Source organism: Sciurus vulgaris (genome assembly GCF_902686455.1).
Source record: "Sciurus vulgaris genome assembly, chromosome: 1".
Lineage (NCBI taxonomy): Eukaryota > Metazoa > Chordata > Mammalia > Rodentia > Sciuridae > Sciurus > Sciurus vulgaris.
The window spans coordinates 11,347,850-11,374,359 of NC_136461.1; the positions used below are offsets into that span (position 1 = coordinate 11,347,850).

General features: G+C 49.0%; 1 protein-coding gene across 4 annotated transcripts; it reads left to right on the forward strand.

Moving 5' to 3' along the window:
• The first annotated feature begins 1,833 nt into the window (after nt 1–1,833).
• SZRD1 (SUZ RNA binding domain containing 1) lies at nt 1,834–23,778 on the forward strand. 4 transcript variants are annotated; one of them, XM_079117447.1, is made up of 4 exons: nt 1,841–1,944; nt 20,176–20,225; nt 21,759–22,013; nt 23,212–23,778. In XM_079117447.1, exons 1-4 carry the CDS (start codon nt 1,894–1,896, stop codon nt 23,312–23,314), a joined length of 459 nt encoding a protein of 152 aa, XP_078973573.1. In that variant the 5' UTR covers nt 1,841–1,893; the 3' UTR covers nt 23,315–23,778. The 4 variants fall into 4 exon arrangements, with proteins under 4 accessions (XP_078973576.1, XP_078973575.1, XP_078973573.1 ...); XM_079117448.1 differs by having other exon boundaries at nt 1,858–1,944; nt 21,762–22,013; XM_079117450.1 differs by lacking the exon at nt 20,176–20,225 and having other exon boundaries at nt 1,834–1,944; nt 21,762–22,013.
• The last annotated feature ends 2,732 nt before the right edge of the window (nt 23,779–26,510 follow it).

Below are 26,510 nucleotides of genomic sequence, written 5' to 3' on the forward strand. Positions count from 1 at the left end.
AGGTAACATCGGTGTACTGAGGACAGATCTAAAGAGGAACAAAATTGTAGAGACAGGAAGTTGGGAAACTGAATGAGTAAACATGACACATTAACTTCTAAGTAAAGACCAGTAACAACACATGATTGCAATTCCTAATGAAACAGAATCCCTTTAAAATCCAAAGCAACTTCCTGGTAACTGCTTTTCTGAATCCTGAATTTCCCCATGCTGGGAATGAAAACTGAAAACACTACCCACCATAGCCTGGCTGGGCATCATGGAAGCCTGCAGGTCCTCTGGCTAGCACCACCTAGCTAAATCTACATATGTAAATCACCTGGGTTTTTATTTCCATAAATCCTAACCGCTTCTGTAGGACAAGTGGAGAAACAATCTAGCTGCAGTTAGATCAAACTGTATAACCATCTTATGCAGGCAGGTGGCCAAATTTGGTCAGCCAGGATCCGGGCAAGTTCTCTGGCTGGGCTGCCAGTAACAGCAATAAATCCCTAAGGATACAAACTGCAGCTCAGCACCATGTCCTGTGCCCATAGAAAGAGAGAGAAAGAATATAAACTGCAAACCTTCACAACAGAAAACTCTTACTTTATAAGGTTTAATGGCATGCTAAACACATGAGGAAGAACACATCCAATTTGGATAAGTTGATAACAGCAGCCAAATGAAGTACTGCTAAATGATGAAGCTTTTAATACCGAGAGGACTAGAAGAACATGTCAGTGAGAATAAAAACGCATGGTGTTTTCTCCCCCCCCCCCCCTTTTGTGTTTGGGGAAAGGATGATTATAGAGAAGTGAGCATTAGAAGTCTTTCCCAGGAAGGCAAGACGCCCCACCCCCATAATTATAATAGCTAACTCTCAGAATTTCTACTCTGGGTCAGATACTTCTAGGTTTTTCAGCATTGAAATCGTTTAATCTTTACAATCTACCTTTGCAGTAGTTAATATTACTATGTTTTACATTTGGGGAAACTGAGGCATAGTTTCATAATTTGCACAAGAATGTTCAAATTGGAACTATCTGAGGTCGAACTTATCAAAAGGTCTCTACTTGTATCCTGAAGAAACATAATACAAGAAGACTAGGAAGAAAGCTGATTTTTAAAGGTAACGCTAATGTATTAATCCGTCATTAAATACGCAGGACAACTTTAGTAGCTGAGAGTCCCACTGGTTGCTTCACTTAGGTGCAATACTATCAACTAACAGTAATATTTCTATCACACGACAGAGGATATAAAGTAGTTGGGGGCTGGGGTTGTAGCTCAGTGGTAAGAGCACTTGCCTACCATGTGTGAGGTTCTGGGTTTGATTCTCAGCACCACATATACATAAAAAAACAAAATAAAGATCCATTGACAACTAAAAAAAATTTTTTTTTAATTAGTTGGATGATTGGAATACTGCTTAAGAAAAGGAAATACAGTAATCGGAAATTTTTACCCTATCAGAAATGAAATGTTTCATGTATCAACAGTTATTTTTCATCCTTTTTTGAGATGTAAGAATGTTTTCAGAATTCTGGGGGAAAACATAATCTACAGCTTATGGGAAACTGAGACTCACTTAAAAAGAAAAGTTTTCAATAATTGCCTATCTTGGTTCTAAAGCACACACTTCCCGTACTCCAGACGATGACTTCACGGGAATTCCCATCTGTGCGAGAAATAACGCGTTCCCTTAGGAAAGATGGCCGCTACGCGGTTTCCGCGCCCTCTTCCAAGATGGCAGCCTCAGTTAGCTTGGGCCCTAGCCTGGAGCCTCTTCCGGGCTCAGCCGGGGGCGGGGTCCATTGAGTAAAGCCTTGCGTGCCCGCGCCCGCGACGGAGGCGCGTTTCAGGGCGCAGGCGCGGGGAGGGGTTGGGGGAGGAGGGAAAGCGGCGAGTAAGATGGAAGATGAGGAGGTCGCTGAGAGCTGGGAGGAGGCGGCAGACAGCGGGGTAAGGAGGAGCCGCCGCCCCGGGGCAGGGCCGGGCGGGACCTGGCGTGAGGGAAGCCTCCGGGGAACGGGTCCGGGGATGGTTCTCCCCAAAGAAGGGCCCCAGACACCGGGCCAGGGCTGGAGGAGAGGCCCCCGGTCCTTGAGCGCCGTAAAGGCCTCTTAAAGGGGCAGCGTTCCATTTCTCCCTCCACCTTTGCCCGGTGCGCCTCCTCCGCGCCCCCGTGTCGCGTCACCGGGGGCGCCCCACCAGCCGCCCGGGGCCTCTGTCCGCGGCCCCTGCGCCCGCTCGCTCGCCCCGGCCCCTGGAACCCTTCCTTTCCCGTCGGGCCCCCCCGCCCGAGGCACCATTTTAAAGTTCATGTGCTCGGAGGAGGAGGGACTCCGGGGGTGCTTGCGCGGACCAGGGCGGCGTGCCCGGCCCGGGAGGAAGCGGGAGGAGGCCGCCGAGGGCAGGGGGACGCCCAGGCCTCCTGGGGCCCCTCCGCTCTGCTAAAATCCCCCACCGCTTTGCGCCATCCGCCGCGGCGGGCGAGCCTGGGCTTTTTCCTCTTTCAGTCTTACTCTGAGAGCCGGCGGCGGGCGGTCTCCGGGGACCCGAGCGGAGCTGCCCAGAGCCCCGCCGGCCGCCCCTCGCCCCGGGAAGGGGTGCGGTGCCAGAAACAGCTGCATCCCGGGACGCGGGGCGCGGACCGTTCCGCTCGACTTGGGAGTTCTCGTTTGCCTCCAGAGCTGTAGGGAAATAGTTTATCCCCTGCAGGAACTGCCCGTTGAGCTAATGTGGTGTTTGCAGTTTGTTGCTTTCTCTGGCGACCCTGGCGAAGCCGGGGAGAGGCCTGTCTGGTGCCCCCGTGTCTGTGTCTGTGCAGTGCTGACTCGAGCGACTTCCACCGAAGGGCTTATGTGTGGGGAGTCGGGTGTCCCAGGGTAGGACAGGAGCTGGGTCTTTCTTCCCCAAGCACCGTGGAGGGTGCCCAGGAAGAGGTCGGGAAATTGACCCTCGCAGCAGTGGGTGTGTATCTCCATAGGAATGTTGAAACTGGGCTTCGAAGTTTTTTCCGCTGGCTCAGCATTTCTTCCACGGTTATGTTTTTCCACTTAGCATAATAGAGTATTTGAAGGAGTACCTCGTTCAGAAGACATTTAGTGGAGTTCTTACGGGTCTACCAGCTTTTTCGGAGTTTGGCTTGAGTCAAGAAAGTAAATTAAAGCCTTTACAGGGAGTAACAGGTGTCAGTTGGGTATTTATTCATTCAGCCAACATTTTTGAGTGTCTGCTGTGTGCTAGGCTGTGTGCTTAACAATGACTTTGTGCCAGAGAATGCAAAATTTCCAGTAAAGGCGTTTATTGCCTACCACTAACAGGAGTGAATCACTCTGACACCCCTCCTGCCGCCCCCTGTAGAAAAGCTTGGGCCATAATTAGTGCCTCAAAAGATAAGTCTCTAGTGCACCTGGGTCTTTCTTTGGTTTTCCTCATCTTGTGTTTGGGCTGGAGGAGGGTAGGTACTGGGGATTTAACCCCAGGGTGCTCTACCCCTGAGCTACACCCTCAACTTTTAAAAATTTTGATATGGGGTCTCACTAAATTGCTGAGGTTGGCCTGGAACTTGGATCTTCCTGCCTCAGCCTTCCTAATTCCTGTGATTATACTCCTGTGCTACCAAGCCCAGCTTTCCTCACCCGTTTTATAAGAACATGAGTTTCTCACCTTAATGAACTGAGGAGGAAATTAAAGGAACAAAAGTGAATGTAGGATTTAACAGAAATTGAGGGTTATTTTAAGTTTTTTGAGATTGTGTAAATTTCTTAGAGATCAACTAGGGCAGGGGCTCATTTTACAGCTGAATAAACCAAGAGATGTAAAATGTAACCCGGGATGGTGGTGCATACCTGTAATCCCAGTAGCTGCGAAGGATGGGGTTCAAAGCCAGCCTCAGCAAAAGCAAGGCACTGAGCAACTCAGTGGGACCCTGTTTCTAAATGAAATACAAAATAGGGCTGAGGGTGTGGCTCAGTGGTGGAGTGCTCCTGAGTTCAATCCCAGTACTGCCCTCCCCCCAAAAAAAGATGTAACTTCTGTTTTGCTGCTTGTCCACTATTCTTCCCACTATCTTTAGCGTGCTAGGTACTATCTTTCTATCTGTAGTGTGTGTGTGTGTGAGTGAGAGAGAGAGAGAGAATATGAATATGAGAATGAGAATGAATAATGTGAGTCTTGCTGGGTTGCCCAGGTTGGTCCAGAACTCCTGGGCTCAAGTAATCCTCCTGCCTCATCTTTCCTCGTAGCTGGGACTGCAGGTACACACACTGTGCCCAGCTTCCTCATGTATCTAATATTGAATAGAATTTGGAACAACCTGTTGAGCCATTGTCATCTTTTTATAGACAAGGAAACTGAGATTTAGGGAGTAACCTCTTTTGCTCCAGATCACACACATAGTAAGTGGGAGAGCTGGGATTTGGACCCAAAATGAATTTCAAAGTTGGTCTCCTTTGCTCTTTGGGAGTTGATTCTAGGATCTTGAGCATGCTGGGCAAGTACTCTATCACTGAACTGTGGGTCCAGCCCTTTTGTGTGTGTGTGGGGGGGGGGTGTCTTGTCTGTCTGTCTGTCTGTCTGTCTCTCTCTCTTTCTCTCTGTCTGGTTTTTGTGTTTTTTGGTGGTGCAACAAATTGAACATGCTGAGCAACAGTTCTACCACTGAGCTACATCCCCAGTCCTTTTTTTTTTTTTTTTTTGTGGTGCTGGGGATTTGAACCCAGGGTCTTGTGCTTGTGATGCAAGCACTCTACCAATTGAGCTATATCCCCAACCCCCCCAGTCCTTTTTTATTTTGTCTTGAGACAGAGTCACACTAAGTTGCCCAGACTGGCCTTCAATTTAGTAATCCTCCCACCTCAACCTTCCCAGTAGCTGGGATTACAGGTGTGCACCATCATGCCCTACAAAGCTGGCTTCTTTGGCTAGCATTTCATTCCTTCTCTACCTGGAGATCTGGAGGACTTGGGGTTGGGCATTAGCTTTTAATTATTTATTTATTTATTTTTGGTGCTGGGGATTGAACCAGGGCCACTTGCATGTGAAGCACACACTCTACCCTGACCTGCACTCCAGCCCTTACTTATCTTTCGTTTTTAATGTTTGCTTTGGGCATTTATTTAAAGGCTTTTCTTTTCTTCCTTCCTTCCTTCTTTTTTTTTTTTTTTTTTTTGTTTTGTTTTGTTTTGTTTTTTTGTTTTGTTGTTGTTGTTGTTAATCCTGGGAATGGCTCCCAGGGCAGGGCGCTCTACATCCCCCACCTCTTTTTATTTTTTATTTGAAACAGGGTCTTGCTGAGTTTCTCAGGCTGACTTTGAACTTGTGGTCTTCCTGACTCAGGCTCCTGAGTTGCTGGCATTAGAGAGGTGCACCACTGCACCCAGCTATTTGAAAACTTTCTTGAATTTGATTCACTTTTCAAGCATCACAAAGGGTTTTATAAATGTGCACTTTGTTGTTGTTGTTGTTGTTGTTTGCGGTACTGGGGATCGAACTCAGGGCCTTGTGCTTGCGAGGCGAGCACTCTACCAGCTGAGCTGTCTCCTCAGCCCATAAATGTGCACTTTGAAGGAGGGGAATCATGGAGGGGATGAAGCAGCATGTGCACATCACTGTCTACTCGTGGACTGCCCGTGCCTTTCAGATATAGGCAGTTGCTTACATGAGTGCCAACTTCAGGTCACCTTCTCTCTCACTATTATTAATGAGCATCGAATGCCCCTGCCCGCCCCCAGCGCCACACCACATCAAACCTGAGTGGAGGTGGAGGGACTAGCGGATGAGGTCTGATTGATCTGAAAGTAAGAGTTCAGACTCCTCATAATCCAGAGGCACTTCTAGTTCTTGGTGATTCCTGCCCTTCAACAGTACAAAAAAAGTTTGATCATAGTAACATTTCCTCCTCCTGTGTCAGTGCATACATCTGATGTCAGGATATGCAATTTTTGAGTGCTGTTGTGTCACTCACGGAAAGAATGACTTTGAGAAACACCTCAAATATTCTTCAAATAGACTGTTTTTTAGGGGCGGGGGCAGGGATTGAACCCAGGGGTGCTGTACCAGGGAGCCACGTCCCAGCCCTTTTTATTTTAATTTAGACACATGGTCTCACTAAATTGCTTAGGGCCTCAGTCTCCTTAACCACTGGGATTACAGACATGCACTACTGTGCCCAGCTGCTGCTTTTTTAGTTAGTGCTGTGAACACTTATCTACTATTGTTCCATTGCCTCCCAAGGGGCTACATTTACAATCAAAAGACAGTTCAAGGAATGTAACTTATATTTCACCAAGGAAATGCTTCTTTAGCAATATGCTGCCTTTAGCATGGCTTGGTGGCACACACCTGCAATCCCAGCTACTCAAGAGCCTGAGGCAGGAGGAGCACAAGTTCCAGGCCAGCCTGGACAACTTGGTGAGACCCTGTCTCAAAAAAAAAAAAAAAAAAAAAAAAAAAGACTGGGGCTGTAGCTCAGTGTAGAGCACCCCTGGGTTTCATCCCCAGTACAATAAAACAAAAACAAAAAAAAAAAATGTGCACACACACACATATACATCACACACTGCCTTTGGGAGAAATGAAAATGTAAAGCTGAGTTAATGTTGAGTCAGGCTTTATCTGGGGGACTGGGAATCAGCCCCAGGGTCTTGTTCATGGTAAGCATGCACTCTAGCACTGAGCTGTACCCTGGCTCTTTATTCAAACTTCATATTGTGCCCTCACCTTAAACAAATTGCAAGGGACAAATAGAGCATTTTGTAATGGGAAAGCTGTCTATCTTTGTGCTTTAAAAAAAAAAAAAATCAGATTAGCAGTGAGTTCACTTTCTGATGGTATAAAGCTAGGTGTTTTTTTGTTTTGTTTTGTTTTCTTAACCAGTTGTTTAACCTGGTCCATCTTGTGGGTAATGAGCTAACCCAGCTAAGGGAAGGTAGATGATATGTAAATTAAATTGGATCAGTGGTTATAATGAAGCATTGCCAGCCTCTGGTATTCCTGTATCCCAAAAGTTTCCTTGTATTCTTTTTCTTGAGATTAAGTTAGGTAGCTAATGGGAAGAAAATACATCTTAAGTAAGTTAATGGATAACTGGTTGTCTGCATTAAGAACTCAAATTTATGGCCAGGCACAGTGGTTCACGCCTGTAATCGCAGTGACTGGGGAGGCCAAGGTGGGAGGATTGGGAGTTCAAAGCCAGCCTCAGCAGTTTAGCATGGCCCTAAGTGACTCAGTGAGACCTTGTTTCTAAATAAAATAAGGGCTAGGGATGTGGCTCAGTCATTGAGTGCCCCGGGTTCAATCCCCAGTACCAACAACAACAAAAAAAATTGTTTACTTTCTGTCCACATGAGCCAGTTTTCTAAACATTGTCCCTTCAGTGATACTGAGTGGCACATCAGCCATAGGAAGGTGTTAGTAAACATCAAATACCAATTGTGTACCAGGCACAGAGACCTTGTCCAGTGGAGGAGTCAGACAGGTAAGACAGCAACCCTCCTGTGTATGAGGCTCGAGTGGATACATGACTGGAATCAGATAGTCCTATAGAAGAGATGATGCCTGCATGAGATTTGAAAGACCCAGGAGGAGGGTAAGGTGGTGTACACCTCTAATCCCAGCTAGTAGGGAGGCTGAGGTAGGAGGATCACAAGTTCAAGGCCAGCCTGGCAATAGTGAAAGCCCCATCTCAAAAAAAAAAAAAAAAAAATGGTGGAAAGACCAGCCAAATTAAGCTGTGTTCAGCCTGGGAGGGGTAGGTGGTAGGTGTAGGGCCAAGGCATGCATAGAAGAAACTGAAGGAAGAGGTGCGGGCACTAGGAGCTACAAAAGCATTTCCCTCTGGCTGAGGGGGGAGGGAGAGGGTTGGCAGGACTGAGTGGAAAGAGATGAGGCCAGAGAGGCATTCAGGGTCCAGATTGGTAAGGGCTTCCTTGTACTTGGTTCTGGAAGCTTGGACTTCATCCTGAAAGCGGTGGAGAGTTTTGAATGCCTACGCCCCTCCCCTCTTCATTTTAGCAATGGTGTGACATAACTAAATTTTAATTTAGGAGATAACTTTTATTTACCTCTCTTTAGAGAAGAGACCATGCCCCCCAAGTGCAGCTGCCACCTCTCTTTGGGGTCTGCATGCTTCCTGTGGCTGCTGTCATGATGTGTGTACAGTTGGCAGTGGGTATCAGGCCAAAAAAAAAAAAGATTTGTTTGGGGTAGTCGCTACGAATTTCCTTCTGTCTTTACAGTCAAGGAAGTAGTTATGGGGGTCAGAAAGCACAAACCCAGGTATACCAAGCACAAAATGACTCCCTCTCAGCTATTCTGGTCTTTTTTGAAAAATTGAGTTCTAGGGATGTTCTCAGAAGGGACTTTCTACACAACATTTGGCCAGTTTATGCATGATCATGCAAAGCATTCTGTCTCTGGACTTTGGAAAAAGATCTTTCACTGAGGCTTCAAACAAGGGAGGATAATGAGCTTTTCAGTAGTAACTTCTCAGTCCTTTTCTTTGAGGCTGCATCGGGCTGGGTGTTCTGTTCCCGCATGCTCTGGGTATAGGAGAGAGCTGCCATGGTTGCCATGGACTGTGGGCTGGAAATTCAGGCAGTCACAGGCCTTCTTGCTTTTCCTCTTACTATGCAGGAGAATTTAGTGTACCTTTCTAAAGCTGTTGGCAGAATCCTGCAGGAGAAGGTCACTGTTGTCTGACAGCCCAGACATTCTTGGAGCAGCCCTCACTTTCTAGTTCCCACCACTGTGCTGTGGTGACCAGCCCACAGGGAGTGTCACTTCCCCAGTCTCCACAAGGTGTGGTGTGCACTCCTGGCACACCTCCCCCACGGGGATAGAAACTTTTCTTCTGTCAGGACAACTGATTTGTTGGTTTCCTAGGAGAAGGTTGAGTTTAGCTACTTAAATGTATAGCTAAACTGAACCAAAGTACAGATTGAAATTATGTATGTATACGGAGATATATATATATATATATGTATATATTTTAGAGTGCCGGAGGTAGAGCCAAGGTCCATGTACTATGCAAGTGTTCTACCACTGAGCTATATCCCCAACCTGATTTTTTTTTTTTTTTTTTTTTTCCTTAGTGCTGGTAGAGATTTCTTTGCCAAACTGGGCACAGCAGTGCACACCTGTAAACCCTGCCACTCAGGAAGCTGAGGCAGGAGGATCACAAGTCTGAAGCCAACCTCAGCAAGTTAGCCAGACCCTGTCTCAAAATAAAAAGGGGTAGAGTTGTAACTCAGTGTTAAGGCACCCTTGGGGTCAATCACTAGTACCAAAAACAGACACTGAGTGTGTTAGGCCTATTAGCCTCTACCACGCATCTTTCTCTTTAACACCTTGCTCTGTGAGGCTTTTGCTGGGAAGTTTAAGGTTAAAACCAAGCAAAGACATTAGGAATAAATCTCAACAGTAGTCTGTATGTAGATAAATCTTTTCTCTGTTGCTGAGACAAAACCCTCACAAGCTTGGTATGGTGGTACACACCTGTAATCCCAACTACTCAGGAGTCTGAGGCAGGAGAATTGCAAGTTCAAGGCAGCCTCAGCAACTTATGACGCCCTTTCTCAAATAATGGAGAGATCTGGGAATGCAGCTTAGTGGTAGAGCACTTACACCTAGGAAATCGGAAGCTCTGGATTCAGTCCTTGGTGTGGAAGCAGGGGAGGAAGGGTCCCTCACAGTAGTCGTTCTCTCCCCCCAGAGGAACACAGGAAATAGCGTTCGTTCCTTTCCAAATGGAATAATAAATACAGGTTAAAATGGCATTCTTCAGGGACTCTGATACGATTGTGCAGGACAGTTAGGGCTAGAGTCTGGGGAGATCAGGGCTGTCACCCCCACCCCACCCCCGTTGGTACCACATATTGAACCCAGGGGTGCTTAACCACTGAACCACATCCCTAACCGTTTTTATATTTTATTTTGAGACAGGGTCTCACTGAGTTGCTTAGGGCCTTGTTAAATTGCTGAGACTGGCTTTGAACTGGTGATCCTCCAGCCTTAGCTTCTCAAGCTGCTGGGATTGCAGCATGCACCACTGTGCCTGGTTCCTGTCACCACTCTTCATTGACCTTGAGAACCAAGTTCCCAGCCTTCATGCTCCAGTCTCCATGGTTTATAAAGCATTTGTGACGCTCCAGCTGTCAGTTTTGTTTCTGCTACCTACTTGTGCATCTCACTGGTGAACAGACACTACCCATAAGCCTGCAAGCCACTGCTCCTGCTTCTGAGAGGTGTGCAGTGTGGGCACAGTGCCTATTTACATCCATCATCAGTGACCTGGTGGAGTTAGGTGCCATATCCCTGGTCCTGGAAAGGAAATCATGAGGTCAGTCCCAGCCCCACTTGTGTCCTGAGCCCACACTCTCAGGGACTGGCTTGCAGTGCTTTGTTTACATTTGATTGCCACCAGATAATTAACTAGGTACTTTAGATGCTTCCTTGCTAGTCCCTTTGAAGTATTTTATTTGTTCTCACTTGGGATTGACCTGCTTCTGTACCCTGGATGAGCTAATCAGTTTCAATTCTCAGAAACTTGAACTTGGTACAGAAGAGCCAAATGGATAATGCTGTAGTTGATTAAAATACCAAAAGTGACTCCTGGTTGAAATCTTGATCATATTGGGAGATAGCTTTTTTTAACATTTAACCAAGTGGAAAAAGATAATATATAAATAATATTTTTAATTATTGAATTGGATGCCTTCATCTGGGTTGCGGTTGCTGTCCTCTCCTCCCCGCGTCACCTAACGTGTTCCTCTTGTGTTCCTTTCTGCCCATTAAGCCATTAGGCTCAGAATGCATTGTGTACTCAGGCCTCTGCTGAATACCATGAAATCTACCTGGACGTTGATAAGTGCATCCTTGGCTATTGCCATAAAATCGGGGGTAGGGGCGTCAGTGACTTTGTTCCATCCTCCAGAATCAGAGTACCTGATATTTTCCTTGGGAGAAGAGCCGCGACATGTCTGCTGGAGGTGGTAACAAGGACAGATAAGCCCCTTCTGTCAGTAAACATCCCCCTTTTTCTCCATTGGTGGCATAGAAGTCAGAAGACTGGTATTTAAATGCCAGGTCTAATTTGGGGGTGAGCACTTTCTACATACGCTTCTCTCGGCTTCCTCCTCCTCGTTTGTGATACTGAATTCGTAGAATCTGCCTCACTGGAGAGTTCTGCAGCACTGAGCAGAGTGCAGTTGCACGCAGGTGTGGGAGAGGACGTGCCAGTGCTCTGAGGGCCAGGCATTCTCCCCGACTCGCGCTCAGCGAAGCCTCTGTCCAGTTTGGAGTCCAGAGTTCCCAAGACGGAGAGGTCTCTTTCTTGCTGCCTCTGAGGGCTGGTGTGCCTTTTCGTAGTATTGTATGTTGAATGTGTTGTATGAGAACTGAAAGGGAAAAGCAATTTTTTTAAAAAAAGGAGAAAGTAGGAGCCCCATTAGACTTTACCTGTTATTTTATTTGCAGGGCAGGGCTCCTCACCATTTCCCCTGTCTGTCCTGTTGCTTTATAGCAAAGGGCCACATGGGTTTGCTGTCCCACACAGACTCTTTGAAGGAGCACTCAAAGCAAGACTTTTTTTTTTTTTTTTGTACCAAGAATTGAACCCAGGGACTCTTAACCATTGAGCCACATCCCCAGCCCTTTTGTTTTGTTTTGTTTTTAATATACTTTTTTTAGATGTTGATGAACCTGTATTTTATTCATTTATTTGTAGTGGTGCTGAGAATCAAACCCAGTGCCTCACACATGCTTGGCAAGCGCTCTACTACTGAGCCATATCCCCAACCCTTTTTTAATATTTTATTTAGACACAGGGTCTTGCTGAGTTCTTAGGGCCTCACTTAAGTTGCTGATACTGGCTTTGAACTTGTGATCCTCCTGCCTCAGCCCCCCTGGCCGCTATGATTACAGGCAAGTGCCACCACATTTGGCTACCAAAGCTAGACATTGTCTCAAGATGGGAATTTGCAAATTTTCTGAGGCCTTCTGGCCTGGGGCACATCTAAATTGCTGGCTCTGGTTTCTGCTGAAGAAGTATTTGCTTTTGAGTTCTGCCAAGTTTGAAGGTCTAGATTGTGGATTTGATTCTGCTGCTACAGTCCTTCCTCAGGACACCTGGCCTTGCACCAGACTGGAGTGGGTGCAGAAGCAGGTGGGTGGTGCTACCTGCCAGCCTTTATTCCACCTCATTGTGTCCTACTGCCGCCTTCCTGCCACTCTCAAACTTTTTGTGCTCCCTCTTGAAGATTAGGGTTCCAGGCTGTCACTTACTGTAACCTCAAGCCACCTAAATTCTGAGTATTCAGCAAGACTGAAGTTCAGCCCAGGGATCGTGACAAGGATTCCAGGTGATGACAGAAGGACATTTGTGCCTTATGCCTATCACAGGTGCTTGGAGAATGTGGCTCCTGTCGCCCCCCCACCACCACCACCAAGAAATACCTAAGGCAGCCTTAGTGGTTTTTGTGTGTGTGTGTGTGTGTGTGTGTTCTTTGTCCTGGGGATCAAACCCAGAGCTGCACATGGCACCCAGTCCAGCCTTAGCTCTTTTTTGAATACGGTTGCTTCCCTGCGACCCCTGCTTCCCCTAACGTGTTGCCTGTTTTGTTCCTTTTTGCCTATTTAGCTGTTAGACCCTGAATGCATTGTGTACTTGGGCCCCTGCTAAGTGAAGTAAAAGGCCACGCGGTTTCACTCCCCCATGGACGCTCTTTGAAGAAAGCTAGTCTTGTCTCAAGATGGAAATTTATGAAGTTTCTCCCACAGAGAGAAACGTGTGTCTGTCTGTCTCCCTCTCTGGTGTATGTGTGTGTGTGCGCGTGTGTGTGCGCACGTGGTGTGCCTGCCTGCCTGCCTGCGGAGATTGAGTAGGAAGCCGCTGCAACTGTCCATTGAAGACACTGATCATTGGCAGTTTGCAGCAGGGTGGCGGCAGCAGGAATATTGAGAAAGTTGAGAGTGTTCTGAAAGTAGGACCAGCAAGTTTTGTGGACATGGCCTGTGAAAGAGACCTCAGAGTACTCACAAGCCTTCGGGATTCCCTGGAAGACGGGAATGGCTGAGACTGTAAGTTGGATATCTTTTGAAATCTAAGTGGGAGCATTGAGTCTCGGTTAAGAATTATTGTTCATAGAGCTGTGGACCTAGATGTGGCCACTTAAGAAGACAGCATGGATGTAGAATAAGAGACGTCCAAACCCCTAGGGCTCAGGCAAGGAAGAGGAACCTATGACCCAAGGAGGGCCAACCTCAGAGTGTGGAGAGAAGCTATTGAGATAGACAGGACACCAAGAGCAGTGTCTGGGAGGTTCTTTCTGGATGAATCCTTGAGCTTTGTCTGGTGCTGCCGAGAGGTTGAGGGAAATGAGGATTTGGAATTCATCCCTGAATTTGGCAGCAGGGTGGTCCTTGTGAATGTAACCCAGAGAAGGGCCTGAGCCAAACCTTAGCACTAAGTTAGAGTCCGTTGCCGTTAGCCAGTCTGACAGACAGGCCCCCCAGGGTGGGTTCACATCAGCAAGCAGCATGCCCCTGTGTGCTGGACACGTCTTATCCTGAGGTTAGACTCCAAGTCAGTGTTGTCCAGCAGAGGGCACAACGAGAGTCACGTGTGATATGTTCTAGGTGCCACCTTTTATTTTTTATTTATTTTTTATTTTTTGGTGCTGGGGATCGAACTCAGGGCCTTGTGTTTACAAGGCAAGCACTCTACTGACTGAGCTATCTCCCCAGCCCCTAGGTGCCACCTTTTAAAAGTGCAAAGAAACAGGTGACATTTTTTATATTTTTTATTGAGCCTGATGTATCAAAATGGCCTCATTTCAGCACGTAATCAATATTCAACACATGAATGAGGAATTTTACACTCCTTTGTGCCAGGCCTGGAGAGTATGCTCTTAGATTTGGCTCTTACAGCGAGCACATCTTGGTTTGGTCTGGCTGTGTGAGAAGGACTCTCTAGCCACATGACAGTGGTGGCCTCCCACCCTAGGTGACAGGCTAGAGCTAGTGCAAAGCACGGCCCAAGGGATTTCCTATTGGTCAGTGCAGAGACACCCTGAATGCTGAATGTACTTGGAAAGGGAAGCAAAGGGTTGTTTTTCCCTGGCAAGTAAGAATTACTTGAATGATTTGTTCTATACAGCCACCCTGCCAAAGCCCTCATGATGGTGCCTCTGGTTACTTCAGATGCTTCCCCCCACCCCCTTTATTTATTTTGCAGTAGTGGGAATTGAACCCAGGGGCACTCTACCATTGGACTACATCCTCAGTCCTTTTTATTTTGAGACAGGATCTCACAAGATTGCCAAGCTTGGCCTCTAAACCTGCAACCCTCCTGCCTCAGCCTCATGAGCTGCTGGGGTTACAGGCATGCACCACTGCACCCAGCAAATTCAGTTTTGTTTTTTAACCTGACAGTGATCCTAAAGCACCACTGTGAAATCCTCCTGGGGTGATAGGATTTGGGGTTTTTCCCTCTCTGGGACTGCCAGGAGTGGTAGAATAAGCAGGAGCATTGGATATGGCCAGCCCTACAGGGGCAGGACTATTATGGCACTAACATAGAGAAACAGGAAGTGCACTTGGAGGCTGAGGCAGGAGATCAGGGAGTTCATTAAGGCCAGCCTGAGCAACTTAGCAAGATCCTGTCTCAAAATAAAAAGGTTTAGGGATGTAGCTCAGTAATAGATTCAGTTCTCAATACAACTGAGAGAGAAGATAAGACAGGAGCTGAAGCAAAACTAAACAAATCGACTTGGCAGTTGTTTGGAGAAATCTCTTTGGATTGCACTTTAAGTGTACAGAGACTGTGGCGGTTGGGGCAGGTTGCTGGGGATCCAACCCAGGGTCTCATGCATGAGAGTCAAATGCTCTACCTCTGAGTCACATTCCCAGCCTCAGAGACCTTTTACTCTGATTTAGGCCAGGTTTTGCTGCTGTAGATTGCTTCTACCTTATAAATTTCTTTGCTTTATTCCTAAGAGGAATTGGGGCCCTCACAGGAAAAGCCAGAATCACATCCAGATTTGTGATATGAGAAACATAAGCACCTTATCAAGGGGTCTTCGCTGTCAGAAGAGCCCAATACTGGCCACCTCCTACTCGGGGTCCTAATGCTAATGTCCCTCCTGGGTCTGAAGAGCTGAGGCCCAGTGTGAGTTCTGCCATGGTGAGAGTTCAGGGCCAGAATGTGGTGATGGTAATCCTGCCTTCTCCTTTTTAGTGTCTTATCTCCTTTTTGAGTTTTTCTAAAATTTTGGGTCTGATTCCAAGAGAAATCCCTTTATCTGTCTCTTCATCCCCCAACCTCCATTCCCTGTCCACTTGGAGACTTAAGGATGCCAGGCAAGACCATTTGACCCCATGGGATATACTTATTCACAGGAAGTTTTAAGAGCAGTTGTCTTTCCTTGAATGTGAGAGACATTATCTGGGGAAGTTCCTTAATCACTTTGTTGCCAGTTCGGAGGTGCATGTTCCTGAGGCAGAGCTGGGAGCCAAGGGTTCTCTAGATCTCCGCTGAAGTCCAGATTGCTTTACTTCTGAGCTGGTGACCAGAGAACCCCTGTTAGCAGAGAGGGGATGTGATGGAGCAGGGCAATTTGTTCCTTTGCCTCAGTTCTGTGGCACCTGGTAGTGGGGGGGGGGGGGACAGGGAAGGGGGACTCGAGAGTAGAATCAGCAGGTCAGGCACCAATAAAGGCAGGACACTGGCTCCCACCTTCACAGAGTAACGGATGAAGATCTGGCTTGTTCACTTTGTCTCTGTGAGTTTGGCTACTTGGAGTCAGTCCTCCAGGGCTTCATCACCCCTAGAGAATCTAGTCTTTCCTAAACATTCCTCTCTGAGTTGCTAAGTTGGTGCACTTTGTGCCCAGGCCCAGAGTGGCCTGTGTACCTCCCTCTGCCTTTCCTACTCCTCTTGTCCCCTTCTCTTCTCCTTTCTTATCCCCTTAATGTTACAGGCGTGAACCTGCTGCTGTAATCTGCCTGGCCTTGCAGCACATCTCTGTCCTCTTTGTTCCATTCACAGGTTGTGACTGTGTAACAAGTTAGGCTGTCCTAGGCCACTCTTTCCCGCCCTCTTCTTTTGGAATGACCTTGTCCCCAGTGCACTCTTAGCAAAACACTGCCCGCCCCCAGCTTTCTGCCTGAGGCTCACATGGGCACATTCACTGCAAGCCTGCCTTCATTGGCAGCCAGTGAAACTGCACTTCCTGCTTAGGTGAGTTCAGCTCGGTGGAAGGTGTTGACATCTGATTTCAGTCACCTCATGGTTGTGACCTCTCCTTTATCTCCCCACAAGGACCAGCCAGTCAAAAACCACCTGCCTTCCTCCTGTGGTTCTTTATGATTTCCCATCTCCACTCTTACCTCTGGCTTTGCTTGTTCTCTGAGAACAAGACACGTGTACTGAGTTTTTTTAGTGTTGTAACCCCACAGGGCAAGCCATGCCCAAGTTTGGCAGCAACAAACCTTTTGCTTAGGATTGGGACCCAGAAAGGAAGCCACCCCACTTATCAGCACAGACTGTAATCCAGGGCCTGTTCAGTGCTACTTGGCAAAGCCAAAGAGCCTTTCCTGGAGGAGAAGCCATGACACATCAAACCTCAGCCACACTCCTGCAGTATGCTTATGCCCTCACACTGGCCTGGTGTCCACTAGGAATGGTCACAGGGCTTATGTGTTTCTTGCACTAGCCATGGAGCTTGGGCTCTAAAACAGGTGCCTTGACCAAGGGCAGGGATCTGTGCATCCTTGTAAAGAGGGAGGGAGAGCACCCCTTGATAATTCCATTCCTGATTTCAGGCCCACATCTGCGTGAGGCCTGTTTAATTGCATTGGGATGTTGAATCTCTGCAGGAGATGCCTGTTCTTATAGTGTACCCTTTACCCTGTGGGAAAGTTTTAACTTGATTCAGCTTTTCAGAGCAGAGTCTGAGAGCAGACTGACTGTAGGGCCTTGTCTAAGCGGAGAGTAGACAGCCTCATGATTACTGGACAGACTCCAGGGTGAAACGCAGCGCCCTCTCCAGCTGCTGGCAACACACTCCCATCTTGCTTGGACAACTCTCAGCACCCTGGTGTCTGACCGGCCATCTGGCCATGGCCAGGATCCGCTTTTCACCAAAGCTGCTTGGATGTCTATCCCATTCTGTAATCTGATAGAAGAAACCCTCTCCAGCTCTGCCAAAGCCATCCTGCCCGGTGTTATGGGGTTGGGAGGAGTTTTAGTGATTGCAATATAGAGAGTGGTGTGGAATTGGGGGCAGTGACAGGATCACTATCTAATGACATTTACCAATAGCTTTCCTTGATATCAGGCATTTTTTTAAAACCAGTGGTACTGTATGTCAAGTAGACTGGTCATGCTCTGGTTTGGGGACAAAAGCACATTTACATAGGCATGACCCATAATGTACTTTTGAAGGTCTTTTTTCCACTCAGGTTCACGTGCTGGGCAGATTGTCTTCCCTAGAGTCCTAAAGAAAAGGGACCTCTCAGATTTAGCTAAATATTAGACCCGTTTGCCTCCATGGGCTTTTTGACCCTCACAGTGATGAAGTGAGTATTATAAAATTTAAAAATTCAGAACTTTTCCTAAAAATCTTGAAGTCTCCTGAAAAAGCAGATCTAGCCCTGTCAGCTAGGACTTGGTGGTGACCTGTAGCCAGTCCACTCACCAGGTGTGCCCCTGCACATAGTTTGGCTACTTGCCTGGCCTTTGCAGGTAGTTGGTTTCAACCCTGTTTGAAGGCATCTAAATCCCACAGATCTTAAACTTTGTGTTTATGGTGGAGAAACTTGAATTAGGTGGTCTTGTTTTCAGATAGCAAAGATGTGATTCAATGTGGAACTTTAATAAAACAAGAAGTTATTTGTGGAAATCCTTGAAGAGCCCTTAGGAGGTAATAGACTAACATGTGACATAATATTTACTCAGGGAATAACACTGGTCCCTTCACCCCGCACTCCATACTGGCGATTGAACCAGCATGCACATGCCAGGCAAGTGCTCTGCCACCAAGCTACATCCCTGCCCCCTGCCCTTTTTAAATTTTGAAACAGTGTCTCACTAAGTTGCCCAGTCTGGCCTCAAACTTGAAATTCTCTTGCCTCAGCTTCCCAAGTAGCTGGGATTAATTAAGCATGTGCTACTATGTCTGATATAATGCTGGTAATAATAGAATTATTACAATTCTGACACAAGCTATACAGTGGGCACAGATTCTCTGTGTCTGTCAGTTCACAGAAGCTTCCAGGTCATTCTGTTCTCTTACTTGGTGAACCATGCCTCCAAGCTGGAGTAAGAAGCTTCACTGTGGTGCCTCCCCAGCCATCCACAAACTCGCGATGCCCTTGGATTCTCGTGTGTTGTGCCTGCCCAGATAAGTCTTAAACCTAGCTCAGCACCAGTCAGGATGAGTGTCAGTGAGGCTGGATTCAAATCTAGCTTCGTATGATTCCATCTGACTTCATGTTGTGTATAAGAGGTACACATAAGAAGATGGAAAGGTGTTATGACCAAACCAATGATAAACCATTTAATTTACTAGAAAGAATAATTTTTCCCACAGTTGGTGGCTCAAATGAATCAGTGAAAATTTAGGAGGTTTGACTAGAGCTAACAGCTTGCACTGTACCTGTGAACTGTAGAATGCAGGGATTTGTAGGACTTAGAGCCCTCGTGGAAACTGGCCATGAAGTGGATTCCAGCAAATCTCAGGACCTTCAGCCACACTGCTGAATGTTTTGTAGGTGGTGGACTTCTTTGAAAATCCCATGTATCTTGCCAGTCAGGCTTTCCCAGCCTTAGCACTGTTGACTCTGGGGGCTAGTTAATTCCTCGCAGGGGTTGTCCTGTGTATGGTATGAGGCTTAGCAGCTTCCCTGGCCTCTACCCAATAGCAGTTTCCCCTGGTAGTGACTGTCAAACATCTTGACTTTGCCACTTATCTCCTGGTGGGTGGAACCACCCCTGGCTGAGAGTTGCTGCTCAGAGATTGGCTATCCAGAGAAATCCATGATTTTGCTTACAAGTTCTTCCGGTTGCTCCATGATTTTGCCCCCAGTGAGTAGGACATAAAGAAAAGCAGTGGGACAGCCAAGAGCTGGGAAGTTTGGCCTTTGCCCTGTGCGTAGTGTCCCCCCGACCCCCATACACGGAGGCTTCACAGTTCCTGTGCTGGGGCCTGTTGCCTCAGTTTGCCAAGGGTACCTACCTGTGTCCTGTTCATGACCGGAAGTTAGGCCCAGCACGATGGGAGTTCAGGACCAGATGTTTTGGACGGTAGACCGTCTTCTGTTCCTTCTCAGCCTGTCTTCTCTCTGCTTTTTTCTAAAGTGGTGGTGTTGTGTTAATTGGGAGCTGCCAGGCTCTAGTTCCAAGAGGAATCCTGTTGTCCCTTCTCCTGCATGCACTGGGAGACTTACGAACTTCAGTTCTATAAATGCTAGGTGTCTGTTTTACTCTCGGCCTTTGACTTGGTGCTGCTGTCACAGCGAAAGTTCATAGTCCATACCAGTAAAAATAGATCATAAAATGGTTGATATATGTGGCCATGAAGGAAAGTGACAGGAACCGTTTACCCCCAGGAGCTGGTGACTAATTGTGCTGGTGGGATCAGAGGACACTTCATAAAGGAGAGGAGACATTTGGGTTTTGCAGGATAAGGGGAAGCTTGCCAGGGTGGAGAGCTTGGCAGCCAGGTGGAGCAGCACCGGGGTTCTGGGGTTGTAGCAGCTCGGGACTGCCGTGGTGCAGAGTGGGAACAGGAGACAGGAGGTGTGGGTGAGGCTGCTCCCGAGCTTAGATGTGGTCCCACAAGCAGTTGAAGGGTTTTGAGTGGGGAAGTGACATGATCACACACATTTAGAAAGTTGATTCGAGTGACTCTCTGAGGGATAGGGCAGAAGTCTGGAGCCTGTGCAGAGAGCCCATCTGGACAGTGTCTGGAATCATTGCTGTGGCCATGGACTAAAAGGAGATGGACCCACAGAGGCAGACAGGAGCCCAACCTCTGAGTCTAGTGTACACCCGCCCGTGATCTCAAAGGACACAGTCATGTGTCCCTGGCTAGAGAGAAGACACTGCCCTTAGCTCTGAAAATAAAGACATAAGTTTTTATTCGAGAGAGATTTTTTCCACTTTTTATATACATTTTTTTCCTCTAGGAAATAGACAGACGATTGGAAAAAAAACTGAAGATCACACAAAAGGAGAGGTAAGGCTGCTGTCTGGTCTGAGGACTGTGCTCTCTGCCGAGGAGAGCTGAGCAGTCGGCGCTGTTCTCCGGCTGGCTGTTAGGTGTAGCAGGCCAGGCTCCCGGGCAGCAAACCCTTCCCTCCCAGTTGGAGACCAGGGCATGGTGACTCAAGGCTTTGGGAGTGAGGCTGGGTGTTGTGCCTGCCTCTGACCTCATTAGTCCCCTCGCGTGAGGTCATCTGGTGGACAGTTAAGGTGATAAGTTGCAACATTTAAGTTTTAGGCCTGGCTGTGCCCAGTTGCTCCAAGGTTTGGGGTAAGTCGTCCCTTCTGGACATCAGTTTCTTCCTCTGTGATATGAGGAGTTTGGACAGTTGATTTCCCTTGGGCTGTGGTGATTTGGCAGTTGAGGGCATCCTGCAAGGAAAGTGTCTAGGAAGTTGAGAGACCTTTAAGGATAGCTTTGTTCCCTACCCCAGAGCAAAGGAAATGGGTTTCCAGAGCAGATGACAGTTGACTTTGGGCTTAGGTAGCCTGTTGGTTTTTCCCAGGGACAGGTAGCCGGAAGGAGGGTAAGACTTTGGATTTGCCCAGTAGGCTGCACAGTGTTCCCCAGGGGACTCTGGCTCCTTGTCTGTCTCAGCAGGTGCACTCCCCTCATCACAGGCCCCTGTCCCCATTGTTCCTGCTGCAGAGTTCCTTTGGTCCCTAGCCCTCCGTCTGGAAAAGGCCCCTGTGGGCCTGTTTGGTTCTGAAGCTGGTTGACAGCTTTGGGAGGGTTCTGGTGGCTGGTGGGTGGTCTTCCTGCCTTGGTTCCTTTCTCCTCCCTGTGGCTTTTGCTCCTTCCCTCCCTGTGCTGTTTCCCCTGTGTGCCAGTTTCACCTCTCCCTGTGGACACGAGGCCTTGATGTGCATCCCCAGCTTGGAGCAGTGCTTCTCTTTTGAGCACTGCCAAGCCCTGTCTAGGTTCGTCCTCCTTCCCAGCCCCGCCGCTGTCCAGCAGGCCAGAGCCCTGGTGAAGGAAGTTTCTCTGCTCAGCTCCTTGGGACGACTCAGTCGTCTGGTGTATTGGTCTCTGGGAGACAGGTGGCTCTCAGCAGAAGGCTGAGGCAGTGTGGTGTGGGCTCCGGCAGTGTATGGTTGCAGCCCGTGTGGTGGAGACCCAGGCTGGCCGCCAGCCTCTGACACTGCCCTGCACAGGGAGGCTGGGACTTTAACTGGTGTCATTGGATTCTGAACATGGAATGTTTTGCCCCAGGGGTCAAATGGTGTTCGCTATACCCGTGGTAGACATGGAAGTCCCAGGTTGAGGAAGCATTCTGGCCCCTGGCCAGGGGTTAGGGCTGAGCAGCAGTTCCTGGGTACTGCAGAGCTGGTGACAAGGTGGCTTTCTTGAGACCCTTCTTGAGGGGAATTTGACTGTCTGGTCAGAAGCCAGAGACTGGTGAATAGAGTTAGTGGGGAGAGGGAGGAAGGTGCCAAGGTGGGCATGGGCGTGGAGGGCCTTTTGGTCAAAGGTAGGATTTGTGAAGCTGTGTTTGCTCTTTGTCAGCAGGAAATCCAAATCTCCTCCCAAAGTGCCCATTGTGATTCAAGACGATAGCCTTCCCACGGGACCCCCTCCACAGATCCGCATCCTCAAGAGGCCCACCAGCAACGGTGTGGTCAGCAGCCCCAACTCCACCAGCAGGCCAGCCCTTCCTGTCAAGTCCCTAGCACAGCGGGAGGCTGAGTACGCCGAAGCCCGGAAGCGGATCCTGGGTAGCGCCAGCCCTGAGGAAGAACAGGAGAAACCCATCCTCGACAGGTGCGTGTGGCTGTGCACCCCAGGGGCGGCAGCAGCAGGACTGACTGTGCGCAGAGCAGTGAGAGGTCCGCGGGCCCACTCAGTCTGCACTGCAGTGGCCCGGCTGGCTCTGGAGGCTGGGCGGGTGTGGTCGGCGGTTGCTGGCATGCTGCCCCTGCAGTCTGCAGGCACAAGGGCAGTGCTGCGCAGACTGCAGGCACAGACTTAGAGTCAAAGTGTGCCACTGGAGAGCCACTAAACCTGTCACCTGATCTTGGTAAATCCCTGCCTCCCCAAGTCATCATGCATGCGTGTGAATGAGCAGGTTGCCAGAGGGTGCTGAGCCCTGCATGGCTGTGGGGAACCCACTATGTGAATTTTTAAATTCTTTTTTGCTCTCAGCTGTTTTTTTCCTAAGTTTGTCCTTCCTAGTAAAGCAGTATTTGTTCAAATGGTCTGACTTGAAAGGACCTCTTTGATGACTTGGTATATTGGGATTTGAAGGACTAATCTTTGTACTTTTTTTTGGTACTGGGAATTGAACCTAGAGACACTTTACCACTGAGCCCCATCCCGGCCTGTTTTTTTTTTTTTTTTTCTTCTTCCAGTTTTGAGACAGGGTCTCACTAAGTTGCTGAAAATGCTCTCGAAGTCTTATAGTCCTCCTACCTCAGCTTCCTAAGTCACTCAGGATATAGGCATGCACCACCGTACCTGGGCCCTGTCCTTACTTTGAAGGGACATGTTGTCTGGTTTCTCCTCTTGGTCCTCACCTTCCCGTTTCCTTCATCTTCTCTAGTAATATTGGTGAGCTGCTAACCATATGATTAGGGATAGACACAAGGCAGAAAGCCGGCTCACGCTGAGCTAGTGACTAGGGGTCTTTACCTGGCCAACACTGGAACGTCTATGCCACATGGTTCTGTGGAGGGTGTGCTATCTGTGGCCACTGCCTCTGGACAGCACGGGCTCCTGAGCAACCCCCTGCCTCCAAATGGGGAAGAATGCTGTGGCTGCCGAGCATGGACCACCAACCCCACCCACCCGGACCTCCCAACTAGGAGATGCCCCCAGTCTGCTTGCCAAAGAGCAGGCTCATGGAACCAGAGTTAGCTGATAACCACTGTGATTTCTGCCCTAGCCGCAAGCATGATTGATTTTTATGATTGGGGGCATCTTTTATATTTTGCTTCAGTCCTTCCTCTGATCTTCCCTTCAGGCCAACCAGGATCTCTCAGCCCGAAGACAGCCGGCAGCCCAATAATGTGATCAGACAGCCTTTGGGTCCTGATGGGTCACAAGGCTTCAAACAGCGCAGATAAATGCAGGCAAGAAAGGATGCCGCTGCTGCCGCCGTCACCACCTCCTGGGTCGTCTGCCACGGGTCGCACTGCCGTGGCAGACAGCTGGACTTGAGCAGAGGGAACGACCTGACTTACTTGCACTGTGATCCCCCTTGCTCCGCCCACTGTGACCTTGAACCCCATGCACTGTGACCTCCCCCTTTACCCCCCTTCCCACTGTGATTGGCACATCGACAAGGGCTGTTCCAAGTCAATGGAAAGGGAAAGGGTGGGGGTTGGGGGAGGGTTGGGGGTCCCACCAAGGACTCAGAGTAGAGAGTCATAGACAGTGCCACTTGGCCACTTGGGGTAAAGCCAGTGCCAGCAATAACAGTTTATCATGCTCATTAATTTGGGATTTCAAAACACAAATGAGAACTCCCACCTACCCGCCCCCAAGTGCATGTCTTCATCACTTAAAAAGTAAGTTCCATTTGAAAATATCCTTTCCTTTTTTTTCCTTCCTATTTTTGTTTGTTTATACAAATATCTGATTTGCAAGGAAAGTGCATGGGAGGGGTTTTAGCAGTTTAATGAATTTTTAATTGAGAAAGGGTAGTTCGATAGTCTACTTAAAAATGTTTCTGGGAAATTTGCTAGAAACATTAACCAATAGGATTTTGGTGAGCTTAGCTTCTGTATTCCTACTGCCGCCCAGAAAAGGGGCAGGGCTCTGCAGCCCCAGGACAGATGAGCACCCCATGCCTTTACCTCCCTCCCCAGCTAGGTTCCGGGCCTTTTGGCCCTGCCTGGAGACAGGGCTAGCTCTGTAGGCTCAGAGAGCCTGGGGGGGGGGGGGGGTGCCAACCCCACCTCTAGTATTTTGGGAGATAGGGAGAGTGACAGACTTCCCCTTGCCCTCCCCCTCGGGGTGGCTTGCTACTTCTAGAGGAAAGCAGGAAGCATCCGAGAGGCTGGACTCCTGGCTTAGGAGTCAGGGGTGTGAGGCTTGTCAGCTGTTTAACCGCTGTCAGCAAGAAGACCAGGAGGGAGTCTGGCTGCAGGACTTCAGGCCATCTGCTCAGTGTGGTCAGTGGTAGATGGACCTGCCCCTCCAGCAAGGACGGAACTCTTAAGGTCTGTGAGCGCTCCATCTCCATTGGTGGCCTCAGCTCGGTACCTACACCTGGTATGTTTCCCATGTGAGATCAGTACCTTGGGAGCAGGCCGGTCTGAATAAAGTTGGGAGAAGCAGCATTGCAAGGATGGATGGCCAACTAATTCCCAGTGGCCTGGGCGCTCTTCTCCCCTATTTCCAGAGTGAGGACTTGGAATGAAGATTGTTTTTCCTTTCCCTGGAGCCTGGAAAATTGCTTTGGCTCCTTGGGCAGAATAGGCTAGAAGGCAGCTGCCCAGAGAGCAGCTCTGCATAGCCTGGCCCCTCTCAGGCCCTCTGGTCTCTCCCAGTGCACTGCGCCTTATGCCTCAGCCAGCCAAATGGCCTCCCCACTCTTGACCAGCAGGTAGGGTTTGGAACGGTTGGCATGATTTTGGATTAGGGCATCTTTTGGCAGCCCTGATGACAGGCTAGATTTTCAGGCTCATGCCACCTCAGTTCGCGTGGTCTCAGCCTTGCCCGTAAGTGGTAGGCCAGGTCCAAGTGTGTCCCACAACATCTTCCCCTCAGGAGGAAGGGCCAGCTGTCAGTTGAGTCAGTGACTAGTCCACGGCACAGCCTTAGAACCGTGGGAAGCCAGGAAGTGCCTGGGAGCGGGATGAGAGCAGAGCTCAGTCGCAGGTGGAGCGGTCACCTCCAGGAGTGGACAGGAAGAACACTGGCTGCTATCTTAATGTGCACTGCCCTGACCAAGTGCCCACCTTCTAAATGTCCGGTGCCCATCCTCAAGTAACAGTGATTTCTGGCCCACGGTGAGACTGCCCTTCGAGTGGGAGATGCGGAGGCAGCCCAGGTGGGAAGGCCCGCGGTGCCACTTGCTCAGCCTCAGGACGACCTGTTCTTGTCCTGCCTGCTCCAGCAGGAGCCGAGGGCGGGCTGGCTGGTGGGGCTCTGCAGATTAAGAACCTGGCAGGGACTGGTGTTCCCATGTCCCTCTGGCCAAAGATGGGGCTGTCACCCACGTGCCTGTCACCACAAACCAACAGTCACACCTTGGCTTCCCAGGTGGAAAGGTGGCAGGCAAAATGAAAGAAAAGAGGAGACTATTGTGTCGCGGGAGGTGGGAGGGACAATGGGAAGACGGTTTGGATTGTGTGTGTGTGTGTGTGTGTGCGCGTGTGTGTTTGTATTTTTGGGTTCGTTTTTTGTTTTTGTTTTTGTTTTTTTGGTAGTTGTCTTTCATTAAGTGTTTTTTTTTTTCTTTTTCTTTTTTTTTTTTTTTCTTTTTTTTTTTTTTAAGTAAGTTGCAGGCTTTGGCTTGGAAATCCCCAGGGGGATGAGGGGCAGGAACCTGAAGGTGCTGCCCCTTTATCTGCCTTCATGGTACTGTCCCTTCCCCCAGCTCCTCCCAGACCCCATGAGCCAGGCCACAGCCCTTCCAGCTAACCGCTTCCCATGAGCCACTACTCTGATGTCAGCCTATAACCAAAGGAGCTGGGGGTCCCGGCCTGGTGACCAGCCCTTCTCAGCCCACTCAATCAGGGTGCTCCCCACCTGCAGGCAGGAGGCATCACCCTATCTGCTACCATCAGCCCCTTCCAGAGCCCACCTGCCCCGCCCAGCCCTGCCCTGCCCAGCCATACCCTGCTCTGCCCCATCTGGGGGTGCTCTGCTCAGGGATGGGCCGGCAGGGCTGCACCCAGCCTCCCTGGTAAGCAGAGACTCGAGAAACCTCTGGGGTCCTGTTTTGTGGTCATGTGATCCCAGGGGTGCACATGGGCCCCTTGGGTGTCTGAACAGAAGGGAATGGGAGGGAGGGCTGCACCCTGCAGTCTTGCTCTGCTGATGTAGAGGGCAGCTGCCCACCCCCACCCCACCCCGCACCGCGGGCTCCTGAGTCGGCAGATTAAGCATTTTATAAATTGTATTTTAAATACATGTTTTAAACTTGTCAGATCCTTGTCCTCATTGAAACCCCTGGCCTGCCTTCTTCATGTGGCTGTTTATTGAACCCTGGGAGGGGCTACCTCTGCTCAGTCCCAGGGAGAGTCTCGGATGCGGGAAGGGGCTTGGTGGCATGTGGATTTGGGGACAAGGGCTCCATTTCTTAGTGCTTCA